This window comes from Orbicella faveolata, unplaced genomic scaffold, assembly GCF_042242905.1.
Source record: "Orbicella faveolata isolate gen_17 unplaced genomic scaffold, um_ofav_v1 contig_13, whole genome shotgun sequence".
NCBI lineage: Eukaryota > Metazoa > Cnidaria > Anthozoa > Scleractinia > Merulinidae > Orbicella > Orbicella faveolata.
The window spans coordinates 5,677,004-5,700,049 of NW_028301540.1; the positions used below are offsets into that span (position 1 = coordinate 5,677,004).

Consider the following 23,046-nt stretch of genomic DNA (forward strand, 5'->3'; position numbering starts at 1 on the left):
CTGAAACGACACTGAGCTTCATACTGAGAGAACTTCGCCGGCACGGAAAATTATGAAGAAAATGACGGCCAGAAGTCGAAGTGGAACTTCGTCGAAATGCTAAATTATATTAAAGAAGGCGCCATCTTTATTTACACACGATTAACCAAATATTAGAATTCTGCAAGCTTGCAACACTGTATTTTGCTGCGAGACAAGTTGGTCACAAACGTGGTAATACGCGCAACAATGTGTTTCAACTTACAATGCAACAATGTTGCGAGACAAGTTGAAGAGAAATGTTGCCCGTATTACCGGACCTTAAAAATGAACGTATTTAACTCTACAAATTGCGATTTAAAATAGTCAAAGTTATTTTGGCAGTTGGGACGCGTTTTAGTGGCCGTTGTCGTTGTAGAGAAGTTAAAATAAGAGTAAATGTATGGACCATCCGTCGGGACGAAAAAAAGGGGCCGTTGTACAGAGGTGGCCATTGTAGAGAGATGGCCGTTGCAGGCAGGTGGTCGTTAGTGGAAGTTCGACTGTAATGTACAGCTCAAAGGTGAGAAAAAAAAAAAAATTTCACGCCCCTGCAAATTATCCAACCCCTCCCTCTTCTCTCAAAAAATAATGGTCCGTCCCTGATAATTTGCATCGAGCATTTTCATCCACACTACTCAATCTAAGGCTACGTAATGTTTATGGATAATTTTTGTTCGAAATTGAACGCGTGTGAATTTTTTTTGATATTAGTGTTTGATAAAATTAGGACAATGTGGTATTGGCTTTTGGTGGGAACTGCGCATGCATCGAACATTCAACCGCTATGTCGGCGGAGCCGCCTGTCCTGCTGGAAGATGCTCGAGTTGAGAGACCAGACAAGAAAAAGAAAAACAAGATGTAAAATGAAACTAAAGGAAATGAAAGAAAACGAAACGAGACGAAACAAAAAATTAAAATACCTAAGAAAATGAAACAGTGTTGTGAGATGAAATCTTTGATATATTTGACCCTTACGTGACGAGACGTCGAAATTCCATCAGGAAACGGAAGAAGACGTTTACAAACCCTTGTAAGACCATCCGCGGTTTATATGGGTCTTGTTTTGTCCGTCAAAAATAGACCACCCGCGGTGAAACCGAACTACCCAGTTGTTTCCGAGGCCTCTTTATAAATCGGCGTGTGAAAAAAGGCAAAGAATACCGGACGATGATTCAATACGGTACTTTAATTAATTTTCCTTAAATACATACATTAACGAAATAACTTTTCTGAAGCTTTCCATTATTCGTAAATGACACTTTCTCAACGTCACACACCCTTCAGACTAAATGTCTATATGGGGCAGACGGAGGGACTATCTTTGCGAGTTGAAAATCATGTCATGAAAACCACTGGTGGAAAGGTCCTAATTTCAAATTTTCTCTGATGTTGTTTATCGTGATGTGTATCACGGTATGTTTTCAAGGTAAGCCACATACAAGGGCCTCTTATAATGTCCACACATAAATAAACAACTTGGAATGATATTGCTTCCTCTTGTGTGCAAAGATGAAGTTGGGCCGACGCCTTGCCAGCTGGATTCCATTACCTTTCAATATCTGTTTAAATTTCACCATCGCTGCAAGGGATTGTATAACATTAAGCAATAAACAGCAAACTGAATCTTCAGAAAGAGAAGGAGAAGCCAAAGAAGATGAGAAGTAAGCTGAAAAAAATGACAAACTAGTCAAATGAGTCACTCAACTCTTAATCATGGTCTCATGGCTAAATAAAACTCTTATTATCTTAGGCTGCACCACGCGTCATACGTTTCTCTCACTAGGTGTGCCTTGTCAGAGGCCATATTGGCCATCTAGTGCTGGCGAACGAAAGAATTCAGCGCACATTTCCGGCGTATATGTAAGAGCAGTAATGTTTGATCAGTCTACTCACACTCTACTTAAGGAGTGTGATTACAGTGTAAGTGACGACCAAGAGACGAGTAGTCGACAAAGGTCCCCACCCTGGCAAAGATTTACTCCTAAATGTCTCGAAACAGATGAACTTTTCTGAGTTTTTCACTGACTGCTTTTAATGCACTTACTGACCTATCTCCCGGAATGGGAAAGAAAGTTCTGGTATGCTATATCGATTCAATAATTCACTCGCAATGGATCAGTGGAAAAACCCTCGGTTTGCGATTCGCAAGCTTTTCAAGTGGTCATCCAAGATTCTAAGAGCCCGTAGATTAAAGAAATGCGTGGTAAGTGACGCTTTTGTAAAAAATATATATACTGTATCTCCCTTTTATATTGGGAGATATTCACGCGACGACACGAACACCAAGAATTATTTTACACTGAATGAGCCCAAGTTTTCCATGAGCGAATATAATATAATACTGATAAAAGCGTAGGCGACTAACGTAATTGTTTCAAAACACATTCTGAAGGCTAGCATTCCACTGAAAACTACATTTCATGTATTTGCAGCAAAAAAATCAAGTTTCCCTTTCAATAGCATCGCACTTGCTACCGTGCTCTATCAGTGAATAGTCTACACTTGGAGAACCAATCAGAAGAACGGATTGCAAAATATTCCACCTGGAATAATATTCGTTCATGTAGAATGATTCTATCGAAATTCGAGCAAAACATTGAGATAAGTCAAATGAAGCTAAATGAGTACCGTAGAAAAATTTAAAACACCTGCTGATTGAAAGTGATTATAGTCAAATTAAATTCGTGTCTGAATTAAGTATGAATTCATTGTATGGGGTTTTGAATTGAAAGAGTCCTTTCATACATGATATAATTGCCTTGACTAATCTCGAATAATTTGTAAGTAAAAAAAATGAAGAATTATTTAAAGATCAGCACTTTGGTGAAAATTCATACTTTGAGAGATACCCACGCTTTGTTTTTACTTGCCAGTGCGCTTTTATAATTATCTGGGGCATCACATTGGAAATTTACTGAACTGGCGTAGTCTTGTAAAACTACTGAAGTTACATGAACTCGATAACGCGAATATAAGTTGAGTGAAAAAAATCGATCTAACATGTTCAAGTTCTCCAGGTTTCATAGCTTTCGTCGCCGGGGATTGTATGTTCTGAGGCTCCAATTTTCTGAAGAGATTTCTTTCGTGAAGCGAGAAAATGTAAATAGAATCCACGGAAAGCTGATTTTCCTCGTATTTCGCAGGACACGTGCTTGGAAAATCTCCGCGATCTTCTATTATTAGTTTTAATCCACAACATACTACGTTTCTTCAAGGCAGAGCAGCGGTTTACACACCGTTAGCAACAATATCTTTATCTTCCATAAACCACAACATGTGTGTGGTATTCAAAAATGTCGGTCCAATATAACTAGGTCGGATAATGAATTGCCGTGATTCACTATTATTCAAACATGCACGGCACGCATGGGTCTACTAACAGGTACATGAAGAAGTTCATGTATCCTCCATTGTCCCTTCACAGCTACGTAGAATATTCTCGTCTTCATCACACAGTTTCAAACGCAGTTTGCAACATGTTGTCAGGCCCCGTTCGCACTACGCCGTAGAAATTTGAAAATACAACAATCACCGGTCACTTCGCATTTTTGTTTTGAGGAAAACTCGGGCAGGAAAATCGCGATGCCCGTTTTCAAAATGTTTTCAATCTCCGTTATGTAAATGTTTTCAACTTCTGTTTTCAAAATATTTTCAATCTCCGTTTTCAAAATGTTTTCCGTCTACACTAAAACGCAAAGTCGGCGTTTTCAGATTCCTCCTGTTTGAAGAGCGTTTTCGAAAAGTTCCTGACGGATAAGTGTGGACGATTTGCCCAAGCGTAGAAATAAAGCTACGTTTTCAAATTTCTTCGGCGTAGTGTGGACAGGCCGTTTAATCTTTGCACAATATCTTTCACCTGTACACGAACTTATTTTTCAGGTGTTGTAAACTTCACTTTAGTGTTTTAAAAATGATTTGATGTTTTTTCTTAAAAGGAACAGCAATAACTTCCACATGAAATATAAATAGTCCTCAACAGGGAAAGAATTTTTTCCCCCTTACCTCTCCCATAAATCTAGACCGTCGTGTGAGCTCACTTGAAAACACGTGGATGCTGCCGGAAGTCAACCCGTTAACTTCCTTTCGTTCTGCTTGCGGTTGGCCATTTCCGGCGAACGCCGTATTGCATACAAAGCATACCGTTTTTGTGACAACCAAGTCATATGATGTTCACGACTGGGAAATATAGGTTAACTTCCTCTGCCGGGTTGCTATTTTAGACGCTACTCTTTTCATGACTTCGACTTTAAAAGAGAAAGTAACAAGATTCTTCAAAGCTATTTTGCAAAAATGTTTTTAAAAGTTTATTTTTTTCGTTGATGTCACAACTTTGCTTGTTTTTGCTAACAGTCGGAACGTGCTGCAAGACAATAAAATGTAATTTAACTGGCTTTTTAAACAGAAAGAGATATATTGCCTCTTCCGGAGGTAGATAACCAAGTTATTCTTTCAGCAGGACGTAAACTGCTATTTTTAGATCCTGTTCCAAACAAAGAATTAACATGTAAATTGCATTGTCACAAGTCGCGTGCAAAGAACTACGTACAGGAAATCTATCATAATTGATGTGTTCAACAAGTTTACAAAAAAGAAAAAATCCTGCTAACTACGAATTTTGATATCAGATTTCTAAATTTCACTTACCTGTCTTTAGAACTTACCCTAAACCCCGCCTTTTGTCAAAAGTTAACTTTGTTGCATGCAAGCTAAGGTTGATACACTGACATATTCGAAACATTTTTCAATGCACGCATGACAAAGCCGCTTCCGCTGATGCCAAATTACATGATTGAGTGAGCTTGGTTAAAATCTAGATTTGAATTTAATTAAATAGAAAGAACTCTCCTTGAAAGCTGGGTTTGGTGATAAACAGACAACTCCCACATACGACATACTTTAGGAGTTAGAACATCACGTTAAAATGGCCTGCTATTTTGTATCTATTCTAGCCCACGAGAGCGGTATCAAATTCACCTATAAAAAGGCTTGCAGCTACAGGTTGGAAGCAATGCAGACATTTGGACAAGCAAGCAAGCAACCAGATAACGAAGAAAAAATTCTAAATAGAACTTTTCAGACTATTTTCTTCCATTATGCTCAGGATAACCATGGTAAGTTTTTTTGTGTGTGCAGAATTACTACAGAGGCCTACAGAATTAATGCAGGATTTAAAGCTACTATACTTTCACCACAACGTGCTTTTTAGAAACGCTTCCCAAAGTCACTCCACCTGCTGGAACACAGAAGTTCATTTCTAAATTATTTGGCAGCAAAGTTTCTGTATTTACCTATGTAACATAAGATGACCGATTCATTGTTATTTCTTGACTTAGTACAATCATATTTTTTTTTGGTTTGTCAACATGTACTTCGTACAGAGAGAAACAAGATTGATGTTCTCTTTGCTTAGAATCAAGATCAAAATAGAAAATCGTAATTGCTTGCAGCCGTGACGTTTTCAAATTGAGGTTTACAGAGAGTCTACATAGAGTATAAACAATGACTTACTGCCTTGAACTACTGGGCAAAAACAGTCAATAACTAGGGTTACAGTCAATAAGTCGAAACACGGCTCATGATATGATGATTGCGAGCTATGTGTAACGAACTTAAGTTTTCTTCCTGAAGAAGGTGAACATCATCGTAATCTAGTGAAAAAAACACACGCATTTTAGATTAAATAACCGTTAAACTCTACTTCTTTGAGGCTTCATTGGTTGTTGGTTTGTGGGTTCATTATTTTCTTTCTTTGTTTCTTACTTCCTTTTTTCAATTTCTCGCTTCCTTCCGCCTTCTATCCTTCTTGCCTAAATACTTTTACACTTATTAACTTACAGTTCATTTTTTTCTCTCTCTACAGAATACAGTTCTTCTAGTAATCTTCACTTTGGGCGTGTGTCGTTCGGCGGTTCTTAAATCAACAAAACATTCAACAACATCAGTTGACCCCGTTGTGGCCTGGAGACTAGCCGATGTCCTCTCCGCACGACAGCGTCGTTCTCTTTTCACAGTCAACCCAAAGATAAGCAATATTGCGGCCGGCGAACCTTCGTTTAAAATGGCTGTTCGACTGTTTGGCAAGACACAGAGTTTTCTTCAAATCGCTGCTGATGGGACAATTAACGGAACCTCGCGCTGTGCAAGTAAATACGGTAAGAGAGACTAGTCGTTTTTTTTGAATGAATACTGCAGTTTTATCAAATTGCCGTTATTTAATAACTCCTGGGCAGTAAAACGGACGCAAGATTCGGACAATAACACTACAGTACCCTTCAGTGCGATCGAGAAAAAGACTCGATAGTGGGGAAAGGGGGGAGGGGGGGATTGGAAACTGTTGAAATTAGTGTTTATTTATATACGTTTCCTGTTCTTTCCCAAGGCACTTTTTAGCTGTTTACTCTTTACGCTTAAGTTCATCGTGGCCAGCGAAGGTTGTTGGTAAAATGAGAAAGACATTTCGGTTGTCATAAACCACAACCTTACTTTTTGTCAAGAGCATTAAACTGTTTGTTACCTATCTTTCCTCACTGCATTTTCTTTCCATTTCAGCCAAACTTGAGCTGCAGTCAATGGGAGGAGGACTCCAGCGTATTAAAGGAATTCATACTGGTCTTTATGTTGCGATGAACAGCGAAGGCAATTTATATTCCACAGTAAGTTCAAATTTTGCAGACAGTGAAGAAAAAAAAAAACATTATGTCAGTCATAAGTAACAATTGACGTGAGCACTTGTACAGTATTTCAACAATTTAAATTGGAGGCAGCTTGGTCGAGTGGTTAGGGCGCCGAACTTGAAATCCGGAGGTCGCGCGTTCAAGTCCCGTTCTGACCACTAAGCTGGAGTTGTTTGTTGGTAGACCTTAGTTCAACTCCTCGATCATGCTTGTAAATAGTCAACTGGCCTACCTTCCGCAAGTTGGGAATTTTAAGCCTGTTATATTTATTTGAAATGTTTCTTTCTTACAGTTTAAGCCTGTTTCTTGTAGCTGGAGAGTTTAAATGGAGATAAATATACGTAGTTTTTCTTCATCGTTATCTTTTTCATTTTTCACAGAATTCAACTAATGACGAAACCGTTTTCAGAGAGACAATGCAAAGCACTTCATTCCACACATTTGCCTCGGCGAAGTTCTACAGAACGACTCTATATGACACGTTTATATCGCTTGGACGAAATGGCAAAGCACGAAACGGAAAATATACCACAAGCGCGCAAAATAAAGTCAAATTCTTGATCCTCGCAGCTGACAGCTGCTAGGGAGCACCCGTGAATACTCTCATGTTGCCTAGCAACGTAATATAATTTGATTTTCTTAATCGCACTATCAAGACTATTTGTTCATTGTTTTATTCCCATCAAATGGGAAGCAAAATTAGTTCTATTTTAGACCTTTTTTGTAATAACGCATAGCCAAACAAATTTAGAATTTAAAAGGGAATACTTATGCATAAAAATGCTTGCAAAATTCATATAGTCTTTTCATCTTCAAAATATGTAAATTAATAAGTTTTTCTGTAAAGAGCTAAAACATTTTGAAGGCTTAGTTAATAGCGCCATTTGTAAAATGGTGATTGTTTTACTTTACATCTAAAGTATTAATTTTGGTGCCTTATTATTAAGGATGTATTAATGCCATTGATGTGTGCCAGTATTATTTGAAATACTGGAATGTCAGCGTCGGCAGTGTGTGTACAGATGTAAACTAAATGCAAATGCTAACGTGTGTACATTTTGTAAAGTAATGCTTGAGTGCCAAGAATAAAAGCTACTATTTAAAAGAAATGACTTCAGTAGTATTGTCTTCGGTATTAGCGATTCAGTTAATTTTGGGAGTATATAGGGCTAATTCATCAGTCAATTGAAGTTGTGCCCACCTCCTCCGGGCAACAGCTGGGCATTTGTTGACGTCTTAATCTCGGGGATGGGGCATTTGAAATTTTATTATTGCCCCGGGGACGGAAATTTGCCTCCCCCTTGGACAACTCCAGAATATTTGGCACCTTTGTGGTTTTGGTCCTTCCAGTTTGCTCTCACCCTGGGGGAATTAGTGTCACTTATTTGTCCCCCATCCAAGGGAATTTGCCATCTTTTTGGAAAACATGCTAATGCCCCTGGGTTAGATTATACGTGTACTATGGTCCAACTCGAGTTGAATTTCTGATCATTTGCCCAGTGATCATGAAACGATTACTCTACTCAGCTATCAGTTACGTTTTCTAATAACACACGTGACTAAATCTGGTGTTGTTTTCTGGATAGAACAATTTGCCTTAAAAAGTAACTGGTGATCGCTCTGGCTCAAGACTCTCGAGCGTTCAACTTTGCCCTGGACCAATCAGAGCCTTGAGCGCCATCTTGTTAACCAATCAAATAAAGACGAAAATTCGTTGCGACTTTAACAGCTGTTGCCGTTGGCATCGGTCTATACAAGTTCCTTATTGGTTTGAAACCAACACGATACAACGGGCCTTAGGACTGGCTCCTTATAAATTTCAGTTAGCTATTTTTGGATAGTTTAGATGTTAGAAATATTTCGGACTTTTGTCCATCTGAGCACATCGAGCTCTTTTAGTATCAACAGAGAAACATTCTCTACAGATAATTTTTTCCTCTCCCTTGTCTTAGTTTTCATTTCCGCTTTATCGCTCGTTTCGTTTAAACTATAATAAATGTTTACATTGACTGTCCGTTGGAGCTCCGTGACTGTATATTGTTATGCGAAGCCCCACGTGGTTAGCAAACATCGAACTGAACAACTGACCAGTTTATAAATGAGAACAACGAACAGGAAAAAATGCGCTTTAACAAATGAAATTATTTGAGAAAGTGTGATTTAGGTCTCCAGCCGGGATTGTTGATTAAATTTCAATTACTCTAAAACACGCTGAGTGCTATTTTTGCTATTTTGCATTAGTCTTCAAAGTTTATAGAAGCTAAATTAATTGGATCGGATGCAAAGTCAGTGCATTTCATGTGCAACGCGGTAAAAAAAGAAATGAAAATAAAAATAAACGAAATAAAGAAAACAAATGCTATTAAACAACATAAACTTAATTTCTGTCTACACAGCTTTTTGGTTGCTCTAAAGATTTCGTGTGGAGCATTACAAACTCAACTTTAACGTGAATCGAAGCAATGAAGGAATTTTCTCATTATATGGTCTTTTGGCAAAAGCAATCAAAAAACTTCATAAACAATGCGGCATTACCCCACCAATTTCAGTAAAAGCGATCAGAAATTAATTTGTTTTGGGGCAAATGTCAGGAAAAATTCACGAGCGGACTTAAGTTATTACGACCAGCCAATGGCTGCAGGCTTTGTTTGGGTGTTCCGCTTCAATTAAGAAAAGCTTTGAGTCAAAACACATCAAGGCACTTTGAAAAATAGTTCCAAACAATTGACATGTTTTAAATCCGTCATCTGTTGATTTCTTCAGCTCCGAGGGTGGCAGCTTGGCCGTAACACAACAACTGATCCTGTTGTTATTTTCAGGCCGGCACAGAAAAGTACTCCCACAAGCATTTCACTCCAAGTGGCTCTTCTCTAGTTTGTCTGGCGGCCTGGAATCAGGCGGTTCGCCTGTAGACAGCAGGAGCCGATATTAGTCCTAAATCAAAGGTGAGAAAATCTGCACTGAACTTTTTCAAATAAATATGTATTTGTTTTAGTTTCCTGCATAAGAAATGCAACGCTGTTGGTACATATAAGTGTACTCACTTACTTACTCTTTTAACTACATTCAGTTGGTATCGTAGCCAATTTTTCATCAGCTCTGTGGTTTGTTTACTGTTCAAAAGTAAGAAAGAATTTTTAAAACGTGAATAAGATTGTTTACGCCTAGAAGCAAAGGGTGCAGTTTGATTCTATGAGTACATTAGCTAGCCAAGGAACAGCTTAACGCATTGAAACACAAACGGTGCATAAAACTTGATCGTATTTGAGAAAAAATGTATTTCATTTTTGCGAAATACTAAATGAACACAAATGGGCAAAGCAAAATGCAACACTCGATTTTTGAAGATTTTATGATAATATGTTTTTGTAGGCATTTACTCAGCAAACTATATTTACATGAATCTTTTGCACAATTCTTGAGAGCCGATTAAGGATGGAATTGCATAGGAACGTCAATTCGAGCTAGGTGCCATTTCGCTTTTAAGACTCCTTTTGATGAAAGTAGTGAAAAAATTAATTAAGCTTAGAATTTCATTCGGCTTTTGAATCATCTAAAAAACATTTTTAGCCATCAATTGATGTCATGTCACAATTGGTCGGCGAGAAATTGAAGTATTTGATCTTATCTATTTGAGTTGTTCTTATCTATTCTAATTCATAAAAAATCTAACAGCTGTTATATTGGACGCTGAGATTAAATTCCCCTTTAATGGAAGACGTACCGTTCAATAAAAACTTTTGATAGCACACAGAGTGAACAGAATAGCATAATCTGGCTCCACTGTGGACCCGCGGAGCTTTGATGTCTGGTAATCGATAGTAAGCGCCCTGCATATCAATGAATTATATCTCGCAAGCTTGAATGACGGACGTTTACGGCCACACAAATTGCAAAACTTCAATAATAAGCTACCCCCCCCCCCGAAAAAAAAAAAAAAAATAGACGCAACAGTCCTTTCATGATGACGAGCTATTCTGAATATGTATCCATACGAATTATTTCGTTATAAGCCTCTTTTTTGGATACGTCGTTTTTTATCATTCAAAGACTTGCCATGCTCATTTACGACTGTGGAACTTGTTTTATGTTTTATATGTCATCGCGTTTAAAGAATTTTACCTCGTAGTATTGGCCCAGAATTTTCAGACATAACATTTCTTCGAAGCATAAGCCCAAACATTTTGGAAAAAAAAACAAACTTTCTTCCGAGAACATGTGCACCAAAAATGTAAACCCATCAAAAGTGCCTTTTGAACAAACTTAATTTTAGCCCTGGGCATATAACAGGCTTTTTCCGTATCTCTTAATTGAAATTTTCAGACAATGATAGAAGTGGTGTCTAAATGACTGAGTGCGGTGGTTGAAAATGATGGAACTTGCTGGTTTAGGTATCAACAGACTTAAAAAATAAATGCTAAGAGATCTAAATCCATTGGAAAATGTATTTGAGTTGAATAATATGGATGTTATTCAAAATTCGGTAGAACACAGTCAAATTCCTCAATGTAGCCCCGCTTCTGAAATGTTGAAGTCGAAATATTACCTGGAATTTAACAACTAATATTGTCATGGCAACATGTAAAAATTAGATTTTTCTATGAAAACTGAAAAAATAACTAGCAAGTTTCTTGTCACTTGGTGAAATCCGAAAGCTCTTTAACACGTCAATATTAATGACAGAATTTCAAGAATAAGTTTTAAAATTACGTGTGTAACTACAGACATAAAAAAAGTTTAGATTTTACTGCCGATGAGGTTCTTAAGTTCAGTGTGACGTCAGGAGAACCGTGAGAAAAACATTTCCTTGAGAGTATAATTTCAGTCTTAAGATACTTTGTATTTTGTTTTTTTTTAATCGAGTTTGTCTCCGATATCAAGCACCGGGCTGATTTAAGAAAGTTAGGGGACTAAAAAAGTTTGTGTTTGTCTGTCATTGACCGCAAATAACATTGGCGAACGAAATTCAAATAATTATTCACCGAAATTAACTTTCTTTTAGACTTTTCATTGGACTGAGTCGCCATATCGAACCTCAGAAACGAAATAATTTCTCGACAAGGCGTTAATTGTTGTGTGCCATTATTTTGGCCAAAGGATCAGTTGCCGTTGCAATTTGCATTGTAAAAGTTATAATTTTTATTTAAAACATGACCTTTTTCTTTGAGCATAACTCTGCTCAACCTCTTGTAGCTTCCATTCAACATTAAAATACAATTTCTTAAAATTGATCAACAATTTAGAAGTACAAGAAACTAATGCTTTCTTGCTCTTGAGCTCTCGAGTAGTGTCGTCAGAACAGTCATCGAAGAACTCCGAAGTGTTAAATACCGGCGATAACATTTATGTGTCAGCCTGGCTTGCAGCCCACTCGTTTGTTACAATTAATTATTTTCTTCAAGGTATTCAGTCACGTAGCGCTAACAGGAAAGGCCATGCAGTGAAAAGAGTTTGGCGAAAGCAAATCGTTTTCTGTGATTGCTTGAGCGCGTGCAATATACAAGTCATTATAGTGAAATGTGTTTTGTAGTTATCTATGCATTTCTCTGTCATCGGATGTATATTGCAATTACTGAGCGATGACAACGCCAGAAGATTGTCAGCGACTCTTACATTTTATTTGTTCGATTTTAATAAACAAAATTTAAGTGAAACATGGCCAGAGTCACGAATTATTTCTACAAGTCGCTGGCTGAATGTTTGTATTCATTAAAAAACGTCGTTATTGTGGGCTAGACTAAGATTTTCATTACACATTCAGCTACTGATAGTGTGTTTGGACTAGCGCTCAAGGATATGCAGCTGATACAGTCATAATTTGATATTCGACGATTGAGACAAGGTTTTCGAAGATTTTAGCTATTACTTGGATTTTCTAATGTAGATCAGGAGCAATGCAACTTGTGACCTTGAAAAGAAATTATCATTTTGACCTGCTCATATATGCAAGCTTTTAAATGCAGATTAATGAAAAAGGTAGTTGAAAGTGTCGACAGTTTTATTGTATTTCTGAGTGCCTGTTACTCAGCCATGTCTTCATCAACGTCATCGCAAAGTGTCGCAACACTTTGCGTCACGTACCTTTCCGGTTAAAAGCAAATCTACTCGCTTAAGTGATGAAATTTTCTCTCTTAGCAGATAAAGCTGGCGTAGAGCTGTGTCGAGAGTTTTTGAAATGGAAACCAAGTATTTCAAGACGCAGATGAATAGGCGGTCTGATGTTGAAATCACGGCGCACTGCGCCAAGACGAGAGACTGGGTGTTAACAAAATCAGCGTTACTTCAGTCGAGGACTGTTCAATGGTCCGCAGCCAAGATCAACCTGAACATCTTCTCGCTGAAGGACACTGGTGCAACGGATGAGGCTGAAAACACGGTTACAAGTGTGAAGCTGTTTGGTAAGAATCATTGGTTCCTTCGCTTGCAAGATGATGGCAACGTCACAGGAACTCGTGAACAAGGCAACGTTGAAGGTAAAGCAAAATGAATTAATATTTTATTTTGCATGGACGTGTGAAATGCATGCATCGTTAACCACGATTTGATTTGAAGACTGTGTAAAACCCTTTCGCAATCTAGCTAGTGAGTCTTCTAACTTTTATGCGATATTCTAGACGCTTTTTACCCGAGTTAAACAAACTTAGTTCCTCATCATTTCTGCATGATAATGAAAACCGAAAAATGTCAAGGTAACTAGACTGAAACTCAACTCAGTTAAATAGAACCAAGATATAACGTTGCATAATTTTAACTTCTAAAAGATAATAGGTGAAAATAAGGCATTGGACGTAAACTTTATCAGACGAGTATTCAATATCTTTTGTCCATAGAAAACCGCGATATATCTAGGTTCGTAAGGGTAGTATTTAATATTTTTACCATTTGATGTTCATGTTTTAAAGATAAAAGTGATTACTTCAAATTGTTTTATGAGACGAGACAACGAAAGCCGGGACCTTGAGTGGAAAGAGAATGATCATTGTTAGAAAATTATAAACGTGTTATTCAAACTGGCACTCTTTTCAGTTAACAAGGCAAGCAGACGGTCTTAATGATAGAATATCTGCTTTAGGACTGATTCATTCCGCTTTCCTTGCCACGTCCTCATTGACAATCAGCTTTACGGGAAGTAATAACGGAATACATAAGATTAACATTATCGCGCCAGTCGATATCATTCCAGCAGGAGAAACAATATTTACCAGACGCCCCAAGAGTTTTGAGATCGATTTCTTGTCAAAGTGAATGAAAAATTAAAAAAAAAAAAAAACCTAGTGAATATGAAAACTGGTTATTTAAATGTATTGAGTCCTATATGTTCCTCTAAAGGTTCCCTGTTTAAGATAAGCCTTTTTAAATTCGGTTAAACATGAGGGAATTTACCTTCAGGAAATCTTTGGCAAAAGTGGTCAGGTGGTTATCACAAGCACATAGTTCCTTAACGTTCCGCAGGAACTGAAACAGGATAGAAAGGACGCGGAAAATTGTGTTAAAAATTGTCCCTGAGACAAATCCTATGTTTACTTCTTCCTGCAATATGGGAAATAGGTTGCGTTGAATTGTTTGTTCAATATTCAGACATGTGTGATACCATCTGCACATATGTAACGCCACTGACTGGAATGGATAACTCACGTTAGGTTAGAAATCAGATTTTCTTGTTCATAAAAACCTTCTTAGATGGATTTTACTAAGGTGAAAAATCTCATCATCACATAGAGAAGCCAGCTGCCAAAAACAGCATAAAAATTAAGGGGTATACAGAGTTTTCCCAAACTAAATGATTCTTGAATCGACGATTTAGAAATACTGTAGATTACCACAGAGAACTGCAAGAGAAGGTGAAGAGCTGAATAGAGTTAATCCCCCATAATAATCCTCGTCAAATTATGTTTATATATAGTACCCATTCTTCCGCTTATTTTTAATGTTACCTGGAATTTCCTAAATTATTATCACACGGGCCAATGGGCGAAAATTAATCCACTGAGTGAAAGGAAATGTATTCGAAATAAAAGAAACCGCTTTCTGACTCCTCTATTACTGGAATAGAACTAAAAAGGCTCATCGCGACCGCGAAAAGACATTTTTTTGAGTTACTGGTAGTCAAGATGGAAAATTATACACCATTGTGAGCATGCGCGTAGCTTTAGACAGAAACGATATCACTGCTGTGTACAGCCTCTATTCCTAATGAATTGGCCGGAAATTCTTCGATTAAAGTTTCCCTTATTTCAGTCAAAGAAAATGATAACTTTAAGACTTCTTTCCCACAGTAATTTTTTTTTTTCGGTGGTGAGTTCGACGGTCACAGAATCAGTGTTGATTTTGTTGTATACTACATAGAATTGAAACAAAAAGATTTTAGATTATTTAAAAGCCACTGATTAAAGTTTTTGCTGACGCGTCATGCATTAGCGGAAGGTAATGTCAATTAAGCTGGCGCGACAAGGAATATAGATATACAGTGAGTCCCGATTTTTCAAACCTCCAAGGGAAACGGAAATTGGTTCGAAAAATCGGAGAGTTCGAGAAATCGGGGGTAAAATTACAGGTGTTCGACTGGGGAGAGGGAAACTACTTTTGGTTCGAGTTATCGGGAGATTCGAAAAAATGAGGTTTCGAGAAACCGGGATTCCACTGCATATATATATGAAGATTTTAATACAACGAAGAAGATATCTAATACTAAAAGCTAATTCAGTTTATGACCTGCGGTCAGTATAAACATAGCACATTCAAAAATTCTAGAAAGCTTATATTCCATCAGCGTCAGTTGTCTACTAAAGTTTTCCAGAGGTTCACATTTTAGAAGCTTTAAGATATCGAAGGAAAGGCAAATCCATTCACCATTCATTTACCTGTCATCGCACTTGATTAGTGTGGACCTCGATAAATTTTTTGTCTTCATCGGACAAAGGATCAGAATAGAGGTTTAACGGAGTCGAAGTTATGGGCATACAACTCCCTGCTTCTACAAGAATGCTTAGGACGAAATTGAAATGCAACGCAGTGGCAACGAGATCCAGTGGAGATCTGGCTAGTTAAAGCTGGAATACGTGTAGATCGCTCTCTATTCATTCTTTTGCAAATATTTCTTCTCGTGGTTATCACAACAGTCACGACAAACTGTCAAACTGGCATGGCTGCCCCATTGAGCTCTTCACGGAGGCCAACTTGCCAGTTAAAATCGAATATATTAAGTGTCTACACGAAACTAGCTGAAATCAGGTTAATTGCACGGATTAACAAGGACTGGTCAACTAAAATTGCCGTGGAAGTCGTGATGAAGTTCCTAATATACTGAAGAATGAAAAACAGTCGACTGCCTATCGAACGTTATGGAAGCTTACAGTTATTCAATACAAAATGGATGACTATGTGGAAAAATTCGAAAATGATGAAGTAAATGCTACTATTGTGTTTATAGGCTTAACGACCGAGCTTTGAGAAGGTCGGTGCTTCTTATTGAAGCTGACAGCTTTGACAAATAAAAAATACCCTGATTGGTTTTACACAACTGTTGTGGAATTCCTGGCTGAGAATAAAGTGAATGCGTGCAACTCAAATCTTTGGCAGTTCCGGCCTTACAGCATTGTCTAAAAATACCCCGCTGTCTTTCAGCAAATCTATTCTTTACTGTGGTATTTTAATTTTGTTGTTCATATTGTTGCTTTGCTTGCAGTCAACCTGCAGTTACAGCCGATCGGGAAAGGATTAGTTCACATTTATGGTCCCGAAGTGAAGCGGTATCTCGCAATGGACAGCAATGGGCGGCTGTTTTCCACGGTAAGCTTAATATCTCCGTCGGTTGCTCGTTGCTTAAATCCCCAGTAGTACTTCACTTAAATCATGACAATCGATTTATACTGTGTTTAGTAAATTTTGATTAAATCGTCTGAGTATAACAGTGAGCAGAGTGCTGCGATTCGCTCAAGGTAGTAGGGGCCTTCTGCTAGGCCTTCTCCCAGTAAAGATTTCTCGAAGTACTCTTAGTTCTTTTCCAGAAGAACTTTATAAAAGGTATGGGCACGCACTGTTTGCAAGATAAATCCGCAAATAGAAGTTAACTAAATGGCTATGAACGATCTAAATTCACCCGTTTGCGCGCTCTCACTAAATCTGTACCTTCGACTAAACTTGTGTTTTCCATCATGTCTAAATTCACTGATTCAGTGGAAGCTATATCATTCACGGAGTGATCTAATGTGGACAAATCGATAGACGATATATAATAATGTCATCAACACCAAGCCATAGATGGATATATCTGTTCAATTTTCTCTTGTATGCAGAGCAGTTGTTTGAGAACCGGAACAATCAAAAGCTTGACTGAAGTCTTCGGACGCCTCCGCATCTGCAAATAAGACTTGTTTGGAAGCATTGTAACAGAATAATTCTGATAAATCTAACCTGTTATGGTACAGCAAAACTGAGAACATGCATCACTAACACCATACAATTAGAAAAGATGCAAAACTAATGCGGTAATGTATAAGAGAAGGCAATGACTGCTGTCTTGGCATGGCGTTCTCAGGTTAGAAATTTGGCACCGACAGTTGCACTCAATCGATCGAAGTTATGTGTTTTGGTGGTTGAAATTCTCGGTTGTACTGTGCGGATCAGTAGATGAACAGAACCTTTTCTTTCATTAGAATCTTTTTAGTAACTTAAAATCGTAGAATGCTCGTGGGTAGTGCGAACACCATCAGAACAAGATGACGCCCTAAGACAAAGTCGAATATGCTTTTGGCCTTACCTTGTTGTTCAACTGCTCTGATGTAAATTTATGTGATTGTGTTCTTCAGAAGAACACCAAAACAACCATTTCGATTCAAAACGGTAGAAAATATTTTTTCGTTCCAAGAAAGCTTTGAAACCTTTCAGTAGCCAAATTTGTTTATTCAGCTGAATAATCGCAGGCCAGTCAGTTCAATGCAAAGAACTTTATTTTTGGTTCTTAATTCTTCTAAAATCTTTTAGCTCGTATAATTTTAAATTTTATTTCTATTGTCTTTTATTGTAAACACGTTGTATTTTTAGCTGTTGGCCTTTTATATTAGCATAGAAGAGCCAATTATTATTTTGGATCTGCTAAAGAATCATTCTCATTTATTTTTATTTGTTTTTATTATTCGACTTGTTTTAGATCTTGGTGTTCGGTTAGAAAAGAAAATTCACACCATATTCTAAAAAGACACATTGCATAAAGTGGAATATTTAATCTCAAAAGTGAGGTCGTATGTACATGTATAAGAATGGACTTTTTATGGTAATGTAAAGATTTGATATAAGCGGTTTTCATGACCTCCTTTCATAACATTCCATTCCATGAAATTCTGCTTGGGAAGTAACACGTAATACCAGGAGGGAAGTCAAACGTTTAGTGTTGAGTCCAAGGTCAAATAAACCATGTTATGTGGTATGCCACCAGCCTTTCTTATTCGATTAATAAAAATTGTTATTTTTCCTTAGAGATATTTTAAGTCAATCCAACCACAAAGAAGTCGATTGATCTAATGCCACTGGCCTCCTTGGATATCGACCGTAATTACCAGGTCGAGCTTCAAAACATGTTCCGACACACGTTTTCGAAGAGTTTAGACAGTTTAAGCTGAAATGCAAATTTCTCCAAACATGCGATAATATTCAAATCATTTCGCGCGAACCAGCTCTTCCTTTTAAGAAATCTTATATTCTGCAATTCATAGTTAAAACTCGGTCACGAAATCTTGACTTGCTCAATGCATATAACGGAATTACCAAACCTGAATCAATCACGATATATATAACAGTCAAAGTCTCCACCCTTTAGCTGCCAGTTTTACATCTAGTAGTACGAGAAATAAGAATTAAAAAGTAGGTTTTAATGCCTTATTTTTAGAATTTTCCACTTTCATCGATTTTTCTTATCGAGTACGTGGATCAATCACATGTACTTTATCGTACTTCTACCATGCTGACAAATATTGGTATTACCGGTCGTCTTAAGCAGTGATATTGACTCTTGTTTTCACTGAGTGAGCCATATATATATTTTTTGTTTCTGGTGCCAAAAATAGGAAGCAATATATTTGTCCAAAGATTACCGCAATGATAGACGAAGTCTGATATATTTTCAAACACGTGAATTTGGCAATATAAGCATGAGGCCTAACACTACGTCAAGGACTTTTGCCAAAATTAAAATTGTTACTGTAAACATCTAGGACCAAAAACTATCACAAGAGCAGTTCAAAGACGCCGACGTTAATATGACGTCTTTATTAATAACCCACAACAACTGCTTTTTAGAGCTTGAAAAACAATCAAACATGGCTCATAAAATGTATATTACGTAATCAATAGTTGAACACGTTGCATACCTGGAAAGATAAATAATAAAACTAAAAAAGCACTCAAAGAGATTTTTGGAGGAATCACGTTTGAGAAGTCAGTGCTTATTAAATTATTAACTTGCAACTGGGTGTCAGATTTTATGCAAGGTTTGCTCAGGACTGGCGCCAAGTCTGTATTTTCAGAATTTATAGGTATATGTATTACGAAATTTACATCTAGGGTCACCAGGAGTGGCCCTGAATCATAACGAGACCCCTCGACGTCTGATAAAATGATTTAAATAAACCGTGGTACAAATTTAGAGAGTTACTCCAGATTATAATGCCCATTTAAGTTACTTATCCAACTTTCAAGATTAGATGGTTTAAAAGAGCGCTCTATTAATCTACAAAAACAATGAGACTTCTCTTATGTGGAATTTATTTATATCCAAACAGTTACAATATGACAGTGATACCAACCAGTTATGAAATATCTACCTGTTGTTTACGTTCTATAGCCTTGCAATTTATTTTTATTCACAGTCATTATCTATACTTGTGTTTGTCACCCAGTTGTCGAATTAGAAACCTGGGTTATATTGATATCATGCAGAACCAATGATCAACGTGAATATTTGTCGCGCATTTGTCGAAAAAAAAATAACAAAAAGAAATTGTAACAAGGATAATTTCGCAGATTAAGTTTAATTCTAATGAGGTAGTGAAGCTAGTATGTGAATCGAGAAAGACTTTGATGACATGTTTTAAGGAATTGGTTACATGTGATAATCACGTGACGTTTGCATGTGAAGGAGTTCCACGAGACTCAGTCCTTCGGGTTTCTAGCTGTCAGTGAAAATGGGATTTTTCTGCTGTCAATTCGTTTGAACACTTACAAATATGATGCGTGAAATTCTGATGCTCCCCCGAAAAGAAGCTTACTCAAAGCCCCATAAATTTTAGATAGCAATACTTCAAATTGCAAGGCCTCCTGAATATCAGACCATGAACATTAATTTTAGCTCTATATATCAGAATAACAAATCTTTTTTTCCGATTATAACGCCCTTTCTGTTTGTCCTGCGTCTCGACTCATTATAATATTTTAGACATATTGTAGACTGACTTCTTTTGTGTTTCACATCGTTATGTTTCAACAGTTTTAACATGCAGGATTCTAATATGCACCTAAATTTTTCACACGTCAAGTTTCTTCTAAATATCAGCCGACAATTTTTCCAGCTTAAAATTTCTTCGGATAACAAGCCCGCCCGAAAAAATAAACCTACCGAAAAGCCTTTTGAAAATATAAGCTTATTATAGCTTATAAAATAAGGCTTATTATAAGAACTGTACAGTATTAATTTTACTCACCTTCCCTGAATTAAGGATCTAAATTTGTCTGTGCTTTTTTTTTCTTGCAGAAAAACAAGACAGACAGCACAATTTTCAAGCACGTGACCGGGGTCAATGGCTTCCATACATTTTCCTCGCATAAATACTACAGGGACACGCCCCACGACATGTATATAGCGCTCAAGAAGGACGGACTGCCGAGGAAAGGAAACAAAACATGTCGGCTTCACAAGGGATCTCAGTTTTTGATCATTTAACAATCAACTAGTTCTCCATACTGGTTACCATGAATTTAACCAGACATTGAAGGCATTATTTATCAGAGAAAACTAATATTTATTGTTATTGCATGTAGCAATGTTATACATGAATGAAAGTAATAGTTGTGGAAAGGATTGCGGTTTAAAAACGCAGACTTGTGTTTGAAAACAAATAAACAAAATAACTGAAAATGGTTAAATGGAAAAAATATATATATATTAGGGAAGATTATTTATTATCTACTGTCCAAACTAGGGTATATGATTTTAAAAACTGTTGTAGCCATCTTGATTTATCTTTAGAAATAAATTATTTCCTTGAGCTTGATGACAATAATGTATTAATGTGTACTAATCACATCACTCACTCCCTCATCCTCTTCGTCCCGGCCTCTCCACTTTTCGCGATCCCTGGCAATCTTTTCAGCCTCCAGCAAGCACAAGCCCAGCTGTTTAAGGTTTGCTGTCTCAATTCTCCTCCAGTTGGTCTTTGGCCTTCCTTTGCGCCACTTGCCTTGATCACGGTAATGTAAGAGAAAACACAGCTCACCTCCGGCCGGAGGCAATTCAACTCGCCTCAATCCCCTTCCATTTTCATACTTCTCCCGGGTTCGTTTTCCTTCTCCACGCCGCTTCTTTGAACTCAGTATGTTGAGGAAGAGACAAGAAAAGAAAGGCACGAGTGAGACATTGATGTATTCATCTCGTGTAAAGGCGTTCTCTGGTTAAAGGAGCTACGTCAGGGTTTGCACATCTTGAAAGTTAAGCCTACTTTTTTCATGATCAATTTCGTCTTTTGTAATCCGTGTCAATCCTCTTCATCTTTAACCTTCCTTGTTCCTTAATGGTTTATTATTACCTCTTTGTAGTTTTTCTATCTTAGTAAACTACTATTTTCAGTTTACCTTCAATTGCAGGTTATTTTACACATGGCCAAAATAACTCAAAATGCCGTTTTCTGAGCTCCTTGAGCGGAATTTTTTAACCTTCTTTGAACGTTTGACTTCCAGTCTCCCAGTCTCCAAATTTTAGTTTTCAAAGGCTTTAGACTACAAGCCAAAAGTCCTACGACTTTTTAAAAATTCTTAACCAGAGAACGCTCTTACACAAGATCATTTGCAATCCCGGTTACTCCTCCATTCTTGATCGTAAAATGTATTGTTCTGCCAATGTCTCGCTCAAGGGAAAACTGATCGATGGCAAGGTTACGCCGCACAGAATCTCACTGCTAGCAGAGATAAGATTACAGTTATAAGATCAATTTGTATTGTGGACTAACGGGTAGGTTGTATTAGAAAGTGGAAACTTTCCATTGTGAAACATTGGTGGGTTCATAAAGGCAAATGCCAAGAAAAATCTGAAAAATAGGTAAATATATCAGCGCTTTGCTGCACTTGTGGTTAACCCGCAAGTAAGAAGTACATTTTTTGAAGTCTGGTTCTTGTATTTTCGGGTAGTTATTTGGGCTAAGTACAGTAAGTAGATTCTTAATTTCTATGAAGGAGATATAGTTGTTGATTACCAGAAAAATAGATAAACTTGGGTTTGGTCCCTGAATATACAATAAATCGTCTGTGTTCGATGTATTTTCTTGTAATGTAAATTTGCAGTCTCAAAGTCACACGTGCACTCCTTGGTGAAAATGTTTATCATAATTAAACTGTAACCAACACATAAGAACCCGCTTGATCTTGCTTGGCTAAACAGGTTCTTATATTTGGCAAATTTCTGCCGGTAGGTGGGTGTTTACTGCAATGAAAGTCAGGATGTTTCTAGTTATATTGTATGTCGGCTGCATATATTTTGTAAATTACCAACTAATTCATGGAATCCACCACTCCACTCCAATAACTCTTATTTATCTGTGCTTAAAAATGGTAAAAAAAAAAAAAAAAAAGATCTATTAACAGAAACCACAAATGTAGTTTACTTTTGCACCTTCCATGAAATTCCGTTCTCAAACGACTTTTCCCCATTATTCCGTGCTATGTTTTTCCTTAAATGTTAATTTGAAAAATATGATGGTGAAGGTGTATCATTCAAGTATTCTTGTCATCGATCTGCCAGTGACAATGTACCGATGCCAAAATTGAAAACATTATACTATGGTGGGATGACACTTAAAGCCTCCTCGAAGGCAAATGAATATCACTTAACAGCCTCATGTGTACTTTGAACAAATTTCTAACGTTTTAATTGGTGACGTGTGATTAACAACAATCAAAAGCCTTTGTTCTGAGACCGGTCAACGTGACCACCCCACGGGTGGTCACAACATTTTGACGTGGAGAATTAATATCAATCACACTCAGAGTTTCTGTGTTTACTCGGTTTTGAACATGCAGCTTTATGACCAATCATTTTACTATTTATGCAGATCAGACGCGAACTAAAGCCAGTCTTTGCGCAAGCTAC

General features: G+C 37.3%; 2 protein-coding genes across 4 annotated transcripts; both read left to right on the forward strand.

Annotated features, from left to right (window-relative positions):
- The first annotated feature begins 6,034 nt into the window (after positions 1-6,034).
- On the forward strand, positions 6,035-7,804 carry LOC149114736 (fibroblast growth factor 7-like). Its single transcript, XM_089283818.1, has 3 exons — positions 6,035-6,173; positions 6,571-6,674; positions 7,076-7,804. Exons 1-3 carry the CDS (start codon positions 6,080-6,082, stop codon positions 7,277-7,279), a joined length of 402 nt encoding a protein of 133 aa, XP_089139944.1. The 5' UTR covers positions 6,035-6,079; the 3' UTR covers positions 7,280-7,804.
- A 1,666-nt stretch (positions 7,805-9,470) lies between these two features.
- Positions 9,471-22,506, forward strand: LOC110043708 (fibroblast growth factor 2-like). Of its 3 annotated transcripts, none has more exons than XM_020749198.2 (4): positions 9,471-9,640; positions 12,831-13,168; positions 16,381-16,484; positions 20,440-22,506. In XM_020749198.2, exons 2-4 carry the CDS (start codon positions 12,871-12,873, stop codon positions 20,626-20,628), a joined length of 591 nt encoding a protein of 196 aa, XP_020604857.1. In that variant the 5' UTR covers positions 9,471-9,640; positions 12,831-12,870; the 3' UTR covers positions 20,629-22,506. The 3 variants fall into 3 exon arrangements, with proteins under 3 accessions (XP_020604857.1, XP_020604858.1, XP_020604856.1); XM_020749199.2 differs by having other exon boundaries at positions 12,834-13,168; XM_020749197.2 differs by lacking the exon at positions 9,471-9,640 and having other exon boundaries at positions 12,773-13,168.
- Positions 22,507-23,046: the final 540 nt, after the last annotated feature.

What these genes read in the sequence shown, in the direction of transcription:
- LOC149114736 (XM_089283818.1), top strand. Translation starts at nt 6,080, where the DNA reads ATGGCTGTTCGACTGTTTGGCAAGACACAGAGTTTTCTTCAAATCGCT. An exon ending in GCGCTGTGCAAGTAAATACG is followed by an intron (nt 6,174 to 6,570) that starts GTAAGAGAGACT and finishes TTTCCATTTCAG; the next exon opens with CCAAACTTGAGCTGCAGTCA. An exon ending in AAGGCAATTTATATTCCACA is followed by an intron (nt 6,675 to 7,075) that starts GTAAGTTCAAAT and finishes CATTTTTCACAG; the next exon opens with AATTCAACTAATGACGAAAC.
- LOC110043708 (XM_020749198.2), top strand. Translation starts at nt 12,871, where the DNA reads ATGGAAACCAAGTATTTCAAGACGCAGATGAATAGGCGGTCTGATGTT. An exon ending in TGAACAAGGCAACGTTGAAG is followed by an intron (nt 13,169 to 16,380) that starts GTAAAGCAAAAT and finishes CTTTGCTTGCAG; the next exon opens with TCAACCTGCAGTTACAGCCG. An exon ending in ATGGGCGGCTGTTTTCCACG is followed by an intron (nt 16,485 to 20,439) that starts GTAAGCTTAATA and finishes TTTTTCTTGCAG; the next exon opens with AAAAACAAGACAGACAGCAC.